Consider the following 18669-nt stretch of genomic DNA (forward strand, 5'->3'; position numbering starts at 1 on the left):
TGCTGATGAGATTGTAACTGTTGTGTTTGTTTCTGGCATTTTCACCACAGACACGCAGCGAGGCCTCCATGACGGTTTTGAGTGGACATGTAGTAGTCTGTATATTTGGAGATGTCACGTCAGCTTTAGTGGGGCTTCGAAACTTGGTGATGCCTTTGAGGGCAAGCAACTTCCATTACCACGAGCTAAAGCCCATCGTGTTTGTGGGCTCATTAGATTATCTGAGAAGAGAGTGGGAAACCCTTCACAACTTCCCTAAAGTCTCCATCTTACCTGTGAGTACACACATTGAAAATGAGAATAGAGTTGGAGAAAAGAGGTCATCTGTAAATGTTATGAGTTGATGTGACTCAAGGAGTAAGACATCATCCGCTTTTTGCATTGAAAAGTGCCACCACAAATTGTTCTCAAGTGTTGATGTTCTGGTTTCTCTCGGCCGTGTGAATCTCAGGCTTTGCTTCTTGCTGTAGTGCGTGTTAGCATTAGCTTGACTGTGTATGAAAAAAATGAAGCTGCCGTCAGCAAAGGCTAGCCTTTTAGATTTGACCACATCTCTTCTTCCCTCAGCACATAGTTAGATCAGCTGAATGTCACTGCCTTTAGAAAAGTAAATACTTGCTAACTAATTTCCCTGAGCTCCTGCGCCATCTTTTTGTTTTCCCCTTTCTTCTTCTGTCCCCTCTCTCTCCGCTGAAGGGTACGCCATTAAGTCGAGCTGATTTAAGGGCCGTCAACATCAACCTCTGTGACATGTGCGTTATCCTGTCAGCCAATCAGAACAATATCGACGATGCTTCACTGCAGGACAAGGAATGCATCTTGGCGACTCTTAACATCAAATCTATGCAGTTTGATGACAGCATTGGGGTCTTGCAGGCTAATTCCCAAGGTATGAAGTGGCCAAGAATACTTCAGCGCATAGATAATACTCCTCAAGAGCTTTAGACTGAGAAACCAATCATTTACTGTGTGCTTTCAAAGACAACAAGGTCCAATTATATGCCCAAATGGTTTAATAAAACAAGGGATAAAAGCATGACTCATGTTTCATATGTTTGTGCATCTAGAAAAACAATAACTAGACACTTTATACAAACATTAAATAAGTGTCTTTGCATTTCATGCATATGCATGTTCATTATTAGTATACGCATGCAATTCTGAGCAAGTGTGTATTGTATCCTTCCCCTGTAATCAAAGCTCTGAAAAAAAGCATCCCTAACATTTTTGTGCAGATTGCGTATTTGCCTCCAATTGCTGGACCGCGGCAGATTTGTTTGCCGACAAATTGACTCGAACAGATTGTTTATGCATTCAGATAAACATGTAACCCTCTTGTGCCCATCAGGATTCATCATCATTAAACAGACTGTACAAATCAGCAGCTTCGCTTTTTTCAGCTGCTCTTCATTATGTAAATTACACACACAGCACAAGCTGGCCCACAACAATTAACATTTCACCCATTATTGAGTATCCACATTTGCACAGAAAGATGGATTTAAAGCTTCAGAATGACATGTCCATAATTGTCCCAAAGGCTCACGCTGAACAGTATGTAGTAGTGTTGGGAAGAGCACATCCCTCTGTGTTGGATGATTAGCTTTTAATCATACTGTTGAAGAATATGTTATTATCAGGCACAGAAGGAATCTGTTTGCCATATCTGTGCTGATTTTGGGGAATTTTGTGGATTTAAACATTGTAAAGTGTATTAAGTGAGTGCATTGCACCCTGATTGGTGACTGAACACATAATCAAATTAGCCAAAGTATTTAATGCAATTGCTGGAGAGGCAGGGGATGTGTAGAAATTTGTGACTGATGGGCATTTCTAGTTCTGTGGAAATCTGTGCACTGATTCCATGCGGGCCTGGTCATTACTATGCTCTCAATTAATTTAACTCAACATCTGGCATGATCAACAGCAGAGCAATGGTGTGTAATAAAGATTTATTTCAATAACACTGAGCATATTAGAACATATTGTATCCCGCAATGAACCGTTTTCTTGTTCTCAGATTATTCCCAAGTAAACATTTGCACCAATAGAAATAACAAATGATTAATTTTTCTTCCAGATTGTAGTTCCAACTGGGCAGACATACAGCTATTTATTATTCTTATTAATGTTACATGATTACACATCATAATTTAATTTTCTTTAAGGCAGAAGGATCCATATAAGAAATGTATTTAAAAAAATGATTGTATTAAAACCTTTATGAGATAGAGGTGTAACAAATTACATCATACCGCATCATCTCTGTAAATATTCTTGCCCTCAGCACCTCGTCGTTTCAGTGAGGCTTGTTAAACTTGTGCAGAAGGTGTTATTGAATAAATCAGCTAGCCTTTTGACAGGAGAAAGTACTACACAGGGCACTTCTAGAAGTGCTTTAGGGGTTTTTGAATAAAGTATACAAAGTCCAAGCTACATAATGCATTACCATTGAAAACTACAACACAAGGCAGAATTTAGAGCATGACTTTAAGGTTTGTGTGTATGTCTGTTTGAAGGGTGTATAACTTTGAGTGAGATCGATGTGCAGCAGTTAACACACAGTTGCACAAGACCAAGTTAAATGTGGTTAGGCTTGATATAATAGCCTTAAAAAAATGTATGTCAAATGTTAAAAGACAGTAGACAGTTTTAATGTTTCAATTATATTGGGATATGTCTGTAAACATTTTATCAAAGCAATCTGTATAAACTACTGTAAATACAAACAATCTTTTTCTGCTTTTCAATTCTGGAAATGCTGTGCTGGAGATGGTCTTTAAAATTGTTGCTTTATTGACAATTGTCTTTACTATCACAGTCTCAAACATAATATATTTGTTTGGAGATGCTCAAATATGAATATTCAATTTTAGTTAACGTTAATTTTGTCAGCTGTGTTTTTCTTTTTCTTGTTTTAGTCTTAGTCCTGTGTCAAATGTCCTTTTTAGTTTTTATCAAATGTAGTCAACTCTGAATTTTAGTCTAGTTTTAGTCAATTAAATCTTAGTCACATTTTAGTCGTGTTGCATAATTGTTAAACTGATAATCACAGTTAGTGAAACACAGGTTTGATGGCAGATTTTTTAAAACTCCATTTTAGTCACATCAACAATATTGTGTGTTGATTTAGTCACTGTTGATGTTTAATTATTCACTGTTGTTTTGTCTTAGTCTTGTCATAGAATAAATATTTTTATTATGATTTTATGACATTTTCAGTCAATATTCTAATATTATGACAATACTCTGCTTAATACAGGCACAAAAACCAGCTGTTGTCAGTATATTGTCTTAATCTGTTTATGACCAAATTCTGATTAATATCAGAATATTCTTGCATGTATATTCTATATTCATGTATATTCAGAATATTCTTGCATTGAATTGTTCAGAAGCTTTACAGTGTAAAATACTAATACCAAAAAAAAAAGTACAATCAGCAGTATCATTGCTCTTGTTTATTGGTATCCAATTGCTCTTATTTATCAGCTGATGCTAAAATGCTTTACAGTATGCCAGATGGTCGACTCTGACTGTCACTGCATATCTGATGTCTTCACAATTCACACAACAGGAGACGGGATTATTCTCTGCACATTTAAGACAAAGTCTTAGTCTCTCTCTGTTGTATATTCTTTTGTTTAGAGCTACAGAGAGAGCTAGTCTATTGAACTTCCCCATTGAGAAGAGGGACAACCCCTGTACAGAATCCTGCAGCCCTTTGAAAACTTTGTGACCTGAATCTTTTCCCCGCATTATGTTTGTCACTGTAAAAACTATACGCTTGCATTTTTCTCCAGTCGATGGATGTCAAAACAGGGCCAATGCATTATGCATATAGCATTACTGATTTAAAGTGTTTACTTGTCAGCTTGAGGAAATGCAAAAGTGTCAAGTCATGTGAATTCATACTCTTGTCACTCCTGCTTGTATTTCATGGCATTTCACATAAAAGGTTTTCAGGATCCACTTCACCAGTTTTATGGTAACAAAATGAACGGCATATAAAATTTATACCTGCTAGTTGATGGAAGGCAGCAAATGCTAAATATGCCTGAGCTGACCCTTAAAAGCGGAGGATCTGTATTTCACTGTTTTGGACTGGCGTGACAGTCTACTCGTATCCTGCCACCACAAACTCTACTATATGTTCACTACTTTTAGCATTAGACCAAGAAAATCTTATTTGCATGGCCTGACTGTTATGCTACTTGTTTGGTCACCATTGCAAACCTTGAATCCGTTTTGGCACCAATAAGCAGGGTAAAATGTGACAGTCCCTTCCTCTTTCTCTTCCAGGTTTCACACCTCCAGGGATGGATAGGTCATCTCCAGATAACAGTCCAGTGCACGGCTTAGTGCGGCAGGCATCCATCACCACGGGATCAAACATCCCAATCATAACTGAACTCGGTGAGAGGCGACTGCACTCATACTTCTTACATGTCAAAGTCAAGTGTGATTAGAATCTAAACTCCCGTATCAAGCCATGCTGATGTGTTCCTTATGAAGTGTGTGTCTGTGATGTGTGTAATGGCGCACCTGAATATTTCACCGACTTGGTCAATGTTGCGTCCTCATCAGTTGTGCCTCTAATGCACTGGAAGAGACCTAGACTTATAGGGAGTGAAAAAAAGCATGTAGTAGCAAAATGGATCCATTTATAAATAACAATGAGGGTGGTACTATTCCCATGGTGGGGGGACTCATGAAAGTTTTAGATCTCAGAGGGCACTAACGCACCAGAGACCGGTCGCTCCAACTCTCCACTGACCCAATTACAGCGAGTTACACTAGAAAGGCTGCAAAAGAGAAAGGGCCTCACAGACGCTTAAAACTTCATGCAAAACACACTCCTCACACGCACACATACACGCGTGTACTTCTGTCCTCTTAATGCGAGATCCAGAAGCCCTCCACTCTGGGGGGTTGCAAAGTCCTACATCTTGGACACATGGGGCCTGATTTACTAAAGGTTTCTGGCATATCGGTAGAGGTGAAACAAATATTCAAAAAAGAAAAGGAAGAAAGAGCAACACAAGAATAATCAGTATAATCTTAAATGAAAGCTCTCCATATCATCTGTCATTAAAGACATTGACTAATACTTGACATTGACTAATTTAAAAGCGAGACTTTGACTTTGAGTTGAGAGGATGTTTTCAGCCTCTTGGCAATGTCCTTCTGTAATTCAAGAAGTAAGAGCTGGATATTCAAGCTAATAATACTCCCAAGAATTCCAAAAATTACAATAGTGTAGTTAACATGAGTTGCATTGTTTATAGTGGTAGTTATTTCCTGTGAATATTCATTGCTTACAGGAAGCTAAATCTAAAATGTTTTTATGAGTGTGTGTGTCTATATATATATATATATATATATATATATATATATATATATATATATATATATAAACATTCACATGCCAACCTTGAATAAGTAAAGGAATACATTGCACGCATAAATCACTTATAAAATGAAATTAATTTCAATTGTTGATATACGTACTACCGTTCAGAAGTGTGGGGGCCGTTTTTTTTAAAGAAAGTTACATAGGAATTTTAATTAAAATAAATTGTTCTTTTGGAACAATCGATACTTTTAAAAAAATGCTAAACTGTTTTCAGCATCAATAATAATACAAAAATAATTCTCAAGCACCAAATTAGTATATTAAAATATTTTCTGAAGGATCATGTGACACTGAAAACTTGTGTAATGGCTGCTGAAAATTCAGATTTGCATCATAAGAAAAAATTACATTTTAAAATGTATTAAAATAGAAAAGAGTTGTTTTGATAAATTCAGCCATGGTGAACATAAGAGACTGCATTCAAAAAGATGAAAAAATCTTACTGACCCCAAACTTTTGATCTGTAGTGTATACATTTATATTTTATATATATATATATATATATATATATATATATATATATATATATATATATATATAAAATTGTGGTAATTTCTAAGTAAATATTGTGTAAAATGTACACAGTTTTGTCATAATTAAAGTTTTCATATAAATACACGGGCCATCAGCCATTTAAAAAACCCACATGGGTTGATCACTCTTCAGCTGCAACTGTTTTCATTGCTGCATCACCTGAAGTCTTGGCTTTTCTCCAATCATTTTCTTTTCTTTTTTCATCCATTTCTTTCTCATATTCTTGTCACACAGCATACTGTCATCTGTTCAGGGAATCAAACTATACTAAGTTTTTGCTGTAATAACTCAACTAGAAGTTCTTTGCCCAGATTAAAAAATGTTTAGCCTAAAGATAGAGTAAAATGCAACCCAATGTAATTCACTGCTACTTTTTGAAACAACAACTTTATCAGAAGATTCTGTACACGAGCGAATCATTGACCGTCAACGGAGCGCTTGGTAAATCAGGCCTGCAGTTTTAGTGTTGGAATATGTGCGATTACACCAGAAACATGTTGAAAAACATGTTGAGTGTGATTCGTTTTCTCTTCTAAATGGTTCATAGTAATCTTTCCCCTATTTGCAGTGCAGTAGATACCTAAGCCTGCATGACATCCCCGTTATCATGAACAAACACGGCCGAACTGTTCCATGGAGTTCTCACAGAAGCGCTTCATCCTGACACTGTACCTTTAGATTTCTAATCCCACTCTTGACATGATACTCTCGTTTATGCTTTCTCTTTCTCTGGCTTTGAACTTGTTTCAATAACTGTCTCCCCTCAACACTGTTTTATCATCATTAGCTAAGCCTGGCAAACTACTGCCTTTGGTTTCATTCAGTCAGGAAAAAAACAGTGGAACCAACATACAAATGATAACAGAACTGGGTAAGCTGTGCCTTTGTCCTCCGCTACTCTGATGCACTGCCTCCTTCATCGGCTTGTCTTGATTTCTCTCGCTGCAGCTGAGGCCTGCTCCCATGGCATCACTTTGAACACATTTTTATCCTTAGTTCTGGTTGAAATTGACTGTCTTGTTTTTGGCCTTTTTTTAAGATTTTTTTTCTTTCTTTCTCAGAGCATCACTAGGCCTTTGATCATATGAGTCTGTCCTTGTGGCTGTTTCCATAGCATCTCCCTGCAGTTCAGTTCTCTGGCCCGGGCTCCTTTTCATCAGCGGCCTGTCTGAGAGACTGACATTTCTCTTCCTTAGCTCACAGGAAGTCTGGGAAGAAATCAAATTAGAGAAAAAAAAAACAGATCAAACCTTGCTTTAAGCTGTTTATTTTTATTTATTTATTTTGGTGCTGGCCCTAATCTCTGAAGCATAGATTTTGAAAGGGGGTGAAACAAAGATTGTGTGAGTCTGTGTTCAAACCGAGCGGGATTTCAGGGCATTGTTTTAATACATTGACCGCTGAGACTAGACACAATAGCCTCAAAGCAATCTGACTGCTGCTGCTGTCCAACCAAAGATACCAATGTTTAAAAACGGGTTCTTTGATATAAGTGGACCTAAATTTTTAAATTTGTCTGATACAAGAGTGCTCTGTAACTTGACTTTTTTTTTTGACAATTGCAAATCACTTCAAGTAATAGATAACTCAAAAATAAAAATTCTGTCATTATTCATAGATTTTTGTGTTGCTCCAGATATGTGGAACTATCTTTGGTACAACACAAAAAGAGTAATTTCAAACAATTATACTAGTCACTCTTCTCCATGCAATTACATTGAATGGGGATTGAGGCTTTCAAGTTTAAAAAAAGGATCCAAAAGCTTAATAAAAGTAGGCCATGATATTTGTATACTATAGCCCACATCTTTTGAAGTCATACAATAGCTGTATGAGAAACAAACAAAGAAAAACTGTAAGTCTTCATTTACTGATCTTCCCCTTTAGTGATCTGTTAACCGCTGTGACTGAATTATTGAGTCAGTAATCAGGATCAGTCCAATTTATAAACAAACTATCCAAATCAGTGTTGTGAAATGATTCATTGAAAACATCTGGCTCCAAAGAACGATCCATTTACACATCAGACATCACAATTTCTCTCAGAAACAGAAATGTCATTGTTATGTTAACTATCCCTTCCAAGTTGATTCAGATTCAAGTTAGATCCACCATTTTTGGGTACTGCACAATGTAAACTATCCCTTCCAAGTTATTCAGATTCAAGTTAGATCCACCATTTTTGTTTGCTGCATTGTGCAGATATCACTATTTCAACCTGTATTAATCTCCAGAATGCATGCCCACAGAAGTGCATGCAGTTTTATTTTATTTTTTTGCTCAATGGTTATTTGACTTCATTAACCCGTTTATTGCTGGTTGGTGAGACACTCCACTTCACCCTTTGAAGGAAATTGATTGACTCTTCTGCACAGTTGTTTTGCCCGGTTGTAAACCGTCTCTCTCTGTGCTGCAGTGAATGACTCCAACGTTCAGTTTTTGGACCAAGATGACGATGATGACCCAGATACGGAGCTGTATCTGACCCAGCCGTTTGCCTGCGGTACCGCGTTTGCCATCAGCGTGTTGGACTCCCTGATGAGTGCGGTGAGTTAGTGGCTAAACAGCTGCCACGCTGACACCTATTTACTGATTTGAATTCCTTTAAACAGATTAGCATGCATAAATCCGTTAAAGAAATTATCCCTGCAGAATAAGTCGATTCAGATCCTTTCATTGTGTGAAGGATCCTTCATATTATCTACTAGGCTTCAGATGATCTTTCAGTTCGTATTCAAAAGCAGCCAGTGATTTGGTGAACAAAGCAACCTGTCAAAAGGTGCACAGTCATTTCTCTCCCATCATGGCATGTCATATAGAATTACATGAAGGCATGTCTCACTGCTAATCCTCTGAAATAATGTATAGGAAAGAGACATCCTCCGGCTGTGCAGTGCTTTAGATGTAGGGCTCAGGCGTTACCAGTAGGCAGAGGTTGGTAAATGAAATGCCACATTGATCAGACAGCACTGTCAGCGGCAGCGACATCAAAAGGAAAGTTGTTGCCAAGACTCCTCATATAATGTGTCATGAAATGAACTTTCACGAGTCTTATTAGATCTTTTAACAAGGTAAGTGCTCAAGTTTTCTTTAATGGCATGCCTTGACACGCAAAGGTGGGCTGCTATGGGGTCCAAGTGCTCTAATCTTCTAACAATGCCATCTTGGGTAGATTAGGAAAGATACCTTTTTTCCCTTTTTCCCTGTTCTCTCTTCTTCTTTTCTTCGCCCTCACCACCTACGACCGCTGCTATCCCCTTATCCATATGATGGCTTAATTCCAGTACCTTTCACTTTGAGTGAAGCTAGAACAAAGCAGCCTTCAAGTGTATTTCACTGTGGACAAAGGTGAAGTCTGCTAATAGACAGCTCTCATCCATCATTCGGCTGAATGCTGCTGTCAGGGGCCCAGAGAGGTGTCACTCTAGCTCGAGCTCACGGCGACACAGCCCTCTGGTGCTCACATGAACGACCTTGTGATCTTAGTGGAATCTTTTATTTTTATATGTTAATCATTTGACAACTTTATCATCAGTGACACTGAAGAACATTTGATGGACAAGATGCAGTGAGGTCCACAAGTTAGAAACCACTTTAAAAGTCAAGGATGCAGAATCTGATTGAAACTTGGAATTAAGATAAAGTTTTAGGATTTAAAATACACTATTGTTAGAAAGTTTGGGGTCAGCAACATTTTTTTAAAGACAGTTAATACTTTTGTTCAGCATAGGCATATTAAATTGATCAAATACATTTATAATGTTACAAAATATTCCTATTTCAAAAATAAATGTTGATCTTTCTATTCAATAAAGATAAAAATGATCAAAGTTTCCACAAAACATATTAAAGCACAAATGTTTTCAACATTGATAATAATAAGGAATGTTTCTTGAGCAGCCAATCAGCTTTTTAGAATGATTTCTGAAAGATCATGTGACACTGAAAACTTGATGCTAAAAATACAGCTTTGTCATCACAGGAATAAATTGCGTTTCAAAATATATTAAAATAGAAAACTATTATAAATCTTACTGACCCAGACCTTAAATAGTAGTGTATAAATGTCATGAGCTGAAGTGAATAAGAAATATTTGTAGGTCACTATTTAAATTGTGGCACTGACCATGTTAACAAATGCAGGATAACATGGCTCATCATGTTTTACTTAAATATATAAACACATTATCATTAAAGCAAACATATTCAACTATTCATCTAAACTGTTAAAAAATGCAAAAACTTTCACTAGTGGTCTCAGACTTTTGAACCCCACTGTACAAGATAAATGTCCCTGACTTGTTGTTTTATGAGATCTATTCTTCATTGTATGCAATCTACAATTAGCTACAATAATGATAATTAAAACGTCCTCGTGCGCAAAACGCTCCCCTGTTAAGCATGGCTGGTGTTACCAAAATGAATGTGCGTGGGGAGGAGACGACGACGACAACAACAACAACAACAGCTGGCGTAATTGCATTCCTGTGTCTCTTCCCTTCCCAGGGAGTGAAATGAGAAGAGACAGATCAGGGTCTAGATAACAGTGCTCGGGACAGCTCCAAAATCCTGACTGTCTTGAGTTGTGACTCTAATGGCGCTCACGTCCGGATCCTCTCCTTTATCTTGGCAGACATACTTCAATGATAATATCCTCACCCTGATCCGGACGCTGGTCACGGGAGGCGCCACTCCGGAGCTGGAGGGCCTGCTGGCTGAGGAGAACGCACTGAGAGGTGGCTACAGCACGCCGCAGACGCTGGCTAACAGGGACAGGTGTCGGGTCGCCCAGCTGGCCCTCTACGATGGGCCCTTCGCAGACTTGGGGGTAAGTGGACAGTTAAGAGGAGCTGACACGTTTTGGCACTTTCCCCAACAGGGCTCATTCCCTGTCCGATGCCCCCCCTGCCCGCTAATGCAAAGTGAACGAGCTGAACACGCAAAGTCTGTGGGTAAAAAAAATAACGCTGCCTTAAATCTTTCATGGTATTTCTGTATCCAGTGCTGAGCAGATTACGTTACCGATTACAAATTACATGAAGTAAATTGTAGTTAGTAACATCATCTGGATTACACATATCAGGTCATGCAGTCTGACTACTGTTTATTACTTTTAGATTACTTTTGACCTAACTTATTTATCACATAGACCTGAATGTGATTATTGTGTACTATACTGATCAAAAAAATTAAAATGTGATCGGTATAATTCCCCAAACAGGAATAAAACAAAAACAAAAAATGTAGGGTGTTCATAAAAAGCTAAAAATGAATTAAATAAAAAAATGTCAAAAGCGTAGGAATCCCTACATTACATTAATAACATGAAATCATGAAATTACATGGCCAAAGTATTCCAGGTTTGAAATATTTTTGTCCAGACTTCTAATATCAATAATTAGTGTATGTCAATATGATGTGAACTGTACATGATTAAGTCAAAGTATTTCACAGCTATGCATCGGCAGTATTTAGTAATTTCCATAAATACGAGAGAGGTTCATTTAGAAAGGAAAATTTAAAAGAAAAAAAAAGAACTGGGGTAAAGCAATAAATTATGCATAATTTACTGTCATTGTGGTAATAAAATGTAATCCATAAAGTACCTGTAATCTGATTTTAAAATGTAATATAATCTAATTAAAAGTACTTAATTTTTGCAATCTGATTACATGTACTCAGTTACTATCCAGCACTATTTAAGTAATGCCATATGCTTCATTATAGAAGTGTAGACACTAGGATACCGATGCAATGGATGAGGCAATCAACACCTGCTCTTGCACTCAAGTTGGCTCTGTCATGCCTAAATAAGCATAAGATGATTTGAATGTTATGAATGAACAATTAAAGCACTATTGTGTGTTCTTTTTCAGGATGGTGGTTGCTACGGAGACTTATTTTGTAAAGCATTAAAAACGTACAACATGCTGTGCTTTGGAATCTATAGATTGCGAGATGCACATTTAGGTACAACAAGCCCATGCACAAAAAGGTGAGCTGTCCATTTTACATATTAATTTCTTTATCAGTAGGGTTTTAGCTCTTTATTTCACTAGGCCTATAATCCAACTTCACATAACAATAAAACCCACATTATTATAAGCCCAGTTCCAACACCTAGTGAGGTGTGAGGTCCCTACCTAGGCAACATACTATAGAAGCGTACCTGATAAAAATTTTCACAAATTTTTGATTGCTTTTAAAATAAATTAGTATTCAAAAGTACGATTTAAAAAGGTATGTTTTTTTTTTTCAAGGAAATTAATACTTATATTGAAATTTATCAAAAGTGATAGTAAAGACATTTATCATGTTTATTTCAAATAAAAGCTGTTTTCATCATCTTTCTTTTAATCAAAGAATCCTGAAAAAAGGACCAGTTTCCATATTTTTCAACATTGATAATATTCATAAATGCTATAATATTAAAATGTTTCTTTTTTTGAGCATCAAATCAGCATATTAGAATAATTTCTGAAGGGCCATGTGACACTGAAGACTGGAGTGGCTACTGAAAATTCAGCTTTGCTTCACAGGAATACATTTTTACAATATATTCAAATATAATTTTTTAAATCCTAATTGTATTCCACACACGTTTTACTGTTTTTTTCAAATAAATGCAGCCTTTATGAAGAGACTTTTTTTTTTTTTTAAAGCATTAAAGGTGTATTAAATGCCTCATTTTAGACACGTGTCCTTCATGGATAAAGCTATCCCATAAATCATTTTGCAGGGTCAGTGAATATTTTTATCCAGAATGTTGGTTAGAATGAGGGGAAACTTTTTTAGAATATGATTTAAAATGGAAAATAACGTTTTACTACTGATTATCTTTTTCATTAAGTGCACTATGTATTTTGTGCTTATTAGAATTCAGTTGTAAGCTTATCCACATGCTAACATTTGACTATTGGAATCAACTGTAAGAGTCCCTTGTGTGCTTCATGAAAGGATCAGGATTATGTGGCACGTTTGAATGATCATTAACAGTGTCAGGAGTTACTGGCTATGAGGAAACTTTCAGATCAGTCATGATCTTGCTCCCATCCAAGCTTGTGTGGTTAAACTATAAGTGGTGCAGAAATGTTACACTTTACTCTTAAACCTGTGCAAAATGAAATATTTCCTCTTAGATGAGATCCTTCATTTTTCCATGTGTGCAGATATGTCATCACAAACCCGCCTTATGAGTTTGAGCTGGTGCCCACAGACCTGATCTTCTGTCTGATGCAGTTTGACCACAACGCGGGCCAGTCCCGAGCGAGCCTGTCCCACTCCTCCCATTCCTCTCATTCATCCAGCAAGAAGAGCTCGTCTGTTCACTCCATCCCTGCCACGAACCGGCAGAACCGCAGCAGCAAAGCACGTGAAGCCCGTGACAAACAGAAGTAAGTTGGCCTTCATTTCTCTCTTTAACCCAGCAGAGCGAGTGTGTGTGTGCGTTTGTTCACTTCTGTGGTTTTAGCACACTTTGTACAGAAAGGATGCTGTGTGTGTGTTTGTACTCAGCGTTCCATGTTCTGTTTGTGAGTTTGCTTCATTGTTAAGTGCATGTGGCCCTTGCCTTGACCACACACACACAACTCTATGACCATTTGATCATTGCCTCATCGCCAGTGCACCGTAACCAGGACCATGTCTGCATATCGCTGCTGCATTTGTACAAACACAATCAACCTGTGAACTAGAGGTCTGCATTTCAAAAGTCTGCACCAGTTTAGATTTGTTACAGCACGGGACTAAATTTAGGAATTTTAAGTGTATGAAAGATTTATACTATGAAATTTGCAGGTCCCATGCAGACCTCTAGAACTGTTTAGTTAATATTTATTAAGCTTAATAATCTTCCTGAAATGGAGGCAGAAGTTTTCCATCAGCATTTGTTGTATAGGTAATATAGTAATTTTTGGTCTTTAATCCACATATAAGAGTGAGGAAAAAGCATTAATTCATTTCTTGCCTTCCTGTTTGTCCAATCATTGTCATGTATGTGTGAGAACTGCAAATTGCATCATCATGTTTTTAGTCTGTGTTAGTGGCTTATTTTTAGTTATGCTCTAGTGAATTTTTTTATTTTGATGTTCCAGGTAGGGTTTAGAGACATTATCATAGCATAAATGGTTTCACACCATCCCACATGCCTTGCAGGTGCAGAAACCCCTATGGTGTGTATAGAAATTTAGGATCGTTTAAGTGTGGATCTTTCAGTTTTGAAACCTTTATTATCTACATATACCGTTTTCATGAAGCTGTTGAGAGACTTATCTCTCACCAGAATGATACGCTAGCTGCAAGGTATTATGGGATGTTGTAAAACCCTGCATTGATTTCAGTGCCTGTTACAATGCGTGCCTAAAAGTTAATTCAAGTTTAGAGTTTTTAAGATACCCCCCCCCCTTAGAGGATAGGTTATATTAGATAACGTGATCTATTTTTCCAGATTTGAGAATCACATTGTGTCCTTTTCAAGAGTTTTACAATACTAATTATTTTTTAATTGGATAAATTTGTCAGATCATAATATAATATTTAATACTAAATTAGCTAAATAGTTTGTAGTCTTAAGTCACAAATTTGCATTTGTAACATTTTTACTACTTAGACTTTCATAAGAATCACTTCCCAATAGTGTAAAATAAAGATGGTTATGATTTTTAATTCACAATATACAACCAGACTAAAAATGTAGGGATATATGATATGATGTCAGTTCTGTTTGAGACCTGTTACTTGCCTTAAACGCTGTAAAACTTACATAGACCACTTTTTTTTTTAAAGTGCAACAAGGATGAATAGAATGGGCCCAGGTATGCAAGTTAATGATTCTGCATGATACAGCACCTGTTGTGGGATCTTTTAATCATAACTTTGTCCTTTGTGGAGCACTGTTATGAGAGGGGATTTTAATTTCTAAGGAAATCATGCCTACTTTTCACCTTTGCTTTCCAACTGAAAGCAAATGGCTGCTGCTACTGCCTAACTCTTGTCATGCTCAGTACCATCCCAGCATTGCATGCGGTTGACTATCACTCTCTACCTCAGTCCATCTGATAGGTTCCAGTGATCTCTCTTTCAGTAGTCCCCCTTGACTTGAGTTCCTCTTGTTCATTTACCTCTCATTAGGTTTTTTTTTTCTTTCTTTCTCTAAGACAAACTGCATTGTGTGAGAGGTCAGTGTGTCTGCACATTGTTCCTACATGTAGATTATCAAAATGTACTTGTTTCACTTAACGTCATTCAATTCAAATAAGGTATTTGGAAAATCAAACCTGATTTAATGATTTGTTTCCATGTCGTTCAATCAAATTCTATAAAATTATCTGAAATAAAATTGTTGGCTTTTCTCATATTCGCCACTTTGCGTTGTGCCTAAAAACATCTTTTAATTTAATTACTGTATTTTACGACCTCTCGTGGCTTACGGCTGCATTAATGCAAAAATATAGATTCGGTCCGTTTAAAGTTCCCCACTCAAACCAGGCGAAAGTGGTTTCACGTTCCGCTCTTAGCCCAAATTCACCTCAAATATCCGTGTGAGAGAGGGGAGCCATGATGAGAGTCCCTGTGCTGCTGAAATTGGCTCTTTTAACCCTTGCGGAGCCAGAGGATGTCTCGGGGCGATGTAAGTGCCAGCATCAGTAGTAAACTCAGGGGAACGGAGCGAGGTGGCTGACTCCTTGCACCACCTCAGGCACAGCTCCACTTACATCAAACGACTGTGCCGTGACACTCTCCCCCCCGCGGCTCGTCGCAGCCTGACACTCCAAGGTGTGCAGCACATTTCAAGTTGGAGGAATAGTTGAAAATGTTGGAGTGCTGGAAAATGACACCCCCTAGGAGAAAGCGAATGTGATGGGGAAGGATGCCGGCCTTACACATTTCCGAATAAATGCCTGATTTCAGTACCTGATCGTGTGATAATGTGCTCAAATACATAGCATGATACAGTCATTCCTATTTGGCTACAATACGGCTGTAAATGCTTTTACATACCATACATTGTGTTTCACCCTGTGTCTTTCTGAATGTGAATTCAAGTTCTTGTATAGAGAGAGAAAGAGAGCGTGGGATTCCTTTTTTTTTTTCCTTTGTAGAGATGCATGTCCCTGCTTTAAAGAGCTGATATTAACGCTGTGTTTCTCGTCTTCTGCTTCTCTCCCACCTGGCTGTCTCACAGAAAAGAGATGGTTTACAGATGAAGCAGAAAACGCATACCCAAGGAACATTCAAATCAAGCCCATGAGCACTCACATGGCCAACCAAGTCAATCAGTACAAATCCACTAGCAGTCTGATTCCACCTATACGAGAAGTCGAAGATGAATGCTGAACGAATCCCCGGCCTTTACCATTACGGAGGGACTTGGGTCATCCTGCTGTAAAAGACGAGCGCTAATCACGAAACCATGACTGTGATGATGGCGACACATTGTTCTCCCCTTGTTCGACTCGAGGGTTTGAAGCAACTGAGAACTGGAAGGGACTTCCTGTGTGTATACCTTTAATGTTACTTCCATACTTTTATATATGTATACATAGTGATGTACATAATGACAATCAAGTAAGGATTGTACAGCCCCCTAGCACTTTTTGAAATTGTTAACAGGCAAACAAAAGAAAAAAAAAAAAGAAAAAAATACTTCCTTTGATTCTTTGCAATATTTCACCTCTGCCGTGACCTGACTCCATGCAGAGGGCGCTATAATGGAGGATGAGGGTCACCGTCGTTCACTTCATCCAAACACTACCCAAAGATCAGCCCCGCCGATTGAGTTGCATATCCGTCGTCCGTTTCGTTTTGCACTACCGTGTAATAACTCGAGCACTGCTCGCAGAAGAGTCAAAGCTTTCCCTCGGTTCTCCTCTGAGTTTGGGGCTGATGTCACAGGCTGAGGCTGTTAACAGAATGGTTTTGTTCAGGGAAACGAGTGCTTGCGTGACTGTATTCGTGCATGGTTTGTGCCGAAGGCTGCCTGAAGTAACCTGAACGTGGCTCAGGAAAGGATGCCCATTTCCATCCATAGAGACCGTTTAGGCACGTATACACATGGAAGAGTTTGCTGTACCTAATGCAAATGGTCGTCCCCAATGTAGCTCTTCGGAATTGGCAATACATTGAGGATATGCACTACTTCTGTTGATGTTTTTCCATCATCCATGACTGCTGGTGTGGGAAACTGTCTGTGATCAAGGCTTATAACATGTTTGTTTGCGTCTGCGGCTCTGCTATTAACACGACTGAATGGAACACCACTGTAACCTGCTGATAATTCAACAATGATTGAGCTTCAACGCTGAGAAAATATACAATTAAAAATGCCACATATTGCGAAAAGTGGGCATCAATGTTTCCTCCTTTGGATGTAGCTACTGCCTGACACAGGGTTGGCACAGGGGCGGAAAAGTGCTTGGATGTTCCCTGTGACCAACCGTGATGCCTTAACTCTAAGCTCAATCATAATGTTCAATTATCAGCCAAAGATGTAACTTGTCGATGATTCATGCTGTGGTCTGAATGGATTTGAACATCACTCACTTCTATCAAGGCTACACAACTATGTTGTACCTTTAAGTAGAACATATATTGATACAAATGCTTCACAGACCTTTGAACTTTGCTTCAAGTGCTCTATCAGATTTATACATAAGTACATACTTATTTTTTATCCATGAGCGTAATCATTTTGTACTTATTTTTATACATATCAGAGAACTTTATTTCTAAATGTATCTTAAAGATGTATGTTTAATAGCTACAGTGCAGTTTCTTCAGTTTTGCCCCTGACAACACAACATATGACGTAACATCAACCGGGACGCGTCAAAGATCTGTGAACCCGAGTCAAAAAGGTACAATTTCAGCTTGCCATCTGGAGCGCTCTTTGATACTCACATTGCTTTGAAGGACCTCGAGCTCTACTACTAAAACAGCATATATGCTTTCATTTTCATAAGCTAACAGAGATGAAAACCAATATTGAATGACTGATGACACTTTTCTGTAATTCCAGGTAAAGCGATGTTGATCCTCAGACAGACATGAACTCAGAGATGCATATGAGGAGGGGCTCTGCTCTTTCTGTAATGAGTTAGAGCAATGTTTGACCTAAATTAGGTCTCGGTAAAAAGAAAAGCGTGCAGAAGTACTTGTGCAAACAAGTTGATTAGATCAGAAGCGAGCTAATAGATTGTAGATGCAAGAAAAGAGACATTAGTATTCATCCAGCCATTGAGAAAAATAAAGAATCTGTTGTATAACTTCTGCCCGTTCTAGTCCACGTTTCTAAAATAAAAGGATCTCCGCTTTATTGTTTGTCTACTGGACAATTAGGCTTTGTCCTGAAGTGATTTTCTGAATTGTGATTATATTGGTGTTACACTTTGTAGCAAGTAGATTTCTTAATAAATGAAGAAAAAATACAAATGTGAGTAAACTATATGTATAATTGGATTGTCTACATACTTGCTAGCCAAAAAAAAAAAAAAAAAAGATTTTGAGCTAAAAAGGAATCCATTGGCGTTAAATGTCCAATTTGTTTATTGTTTCGTCTATGTAAGGTCCTTTTCCTGTAATGAACTACATTACAAAGAAAGGCCAATGGTGCGGTCAAGACAGCAGGTTTGATTTGATGAAAAGAGTGTAGATGCACGTTGAAGGAAGCAGAGAGCAAACTAGCTCTTTATTTTTGAGGATTATTAACCATCAGGTTTTTA

General features: G+C 37.8%; 1 protein-coding gene across 5 annotated transcripts in view; it reads left to right on the forward strand.

The window, feature by feature from the left end:
* Positions 1–18426, forward strand: part of LOC306882603 (calcium-activated potassium channel subunit alpha-1a) — a 210135-nt gene extending 191709 nt beyond the window's left edge. For 4 of the 5 annotated variants that reach the window (XM_079437328.1, XM_079437326.1, XM_079437327.1 and 1 more), the window contains 8 exons: positions 51–275; positions 697–889; positions 4303–4416; positions 8367–8497; positions 10584–10778; positions 11827–11945; positions 13120–13344; positions 16134–18426. In XM_079437328.1, the coding sequence (XP_079293454.1) occupies positions 51–275; positions 697–889; positions 4303–4416; positions 8367–8497; positions 10584–10778; positions 11827–11945; positions 13120–13344; positions 16134–16155 (1224 nt within the window). In that variant the 3' untranslated portion in view covers positions 16156–18426. Of the gene's footprint in view, positions 1–50; positions 276–696; positions 890–4302; positions 4417–8366; positions 8498–10583; positions 10779–11826; positions 11946–13119; positions 13345–14734; positions 14764–16133 lie in introns of all 5 variants that reach the window. The other variant, XM_079437330.1, reaches the window with a different exon arrangement.
* Positions 18427–18669: the final 243 nt, after the last annotated feature.

Source organism: Barbus barbus (assembly GCF_936440315.1).
Source record: "Barbus barbus genome assembly, chromosome: 16".
Lineage (NCBI taxonomy): Eukaryota > Metazoa > Chordata > Actinopteri > Cypriniformes > Cyprinidae > Barbus > Barbus barbus.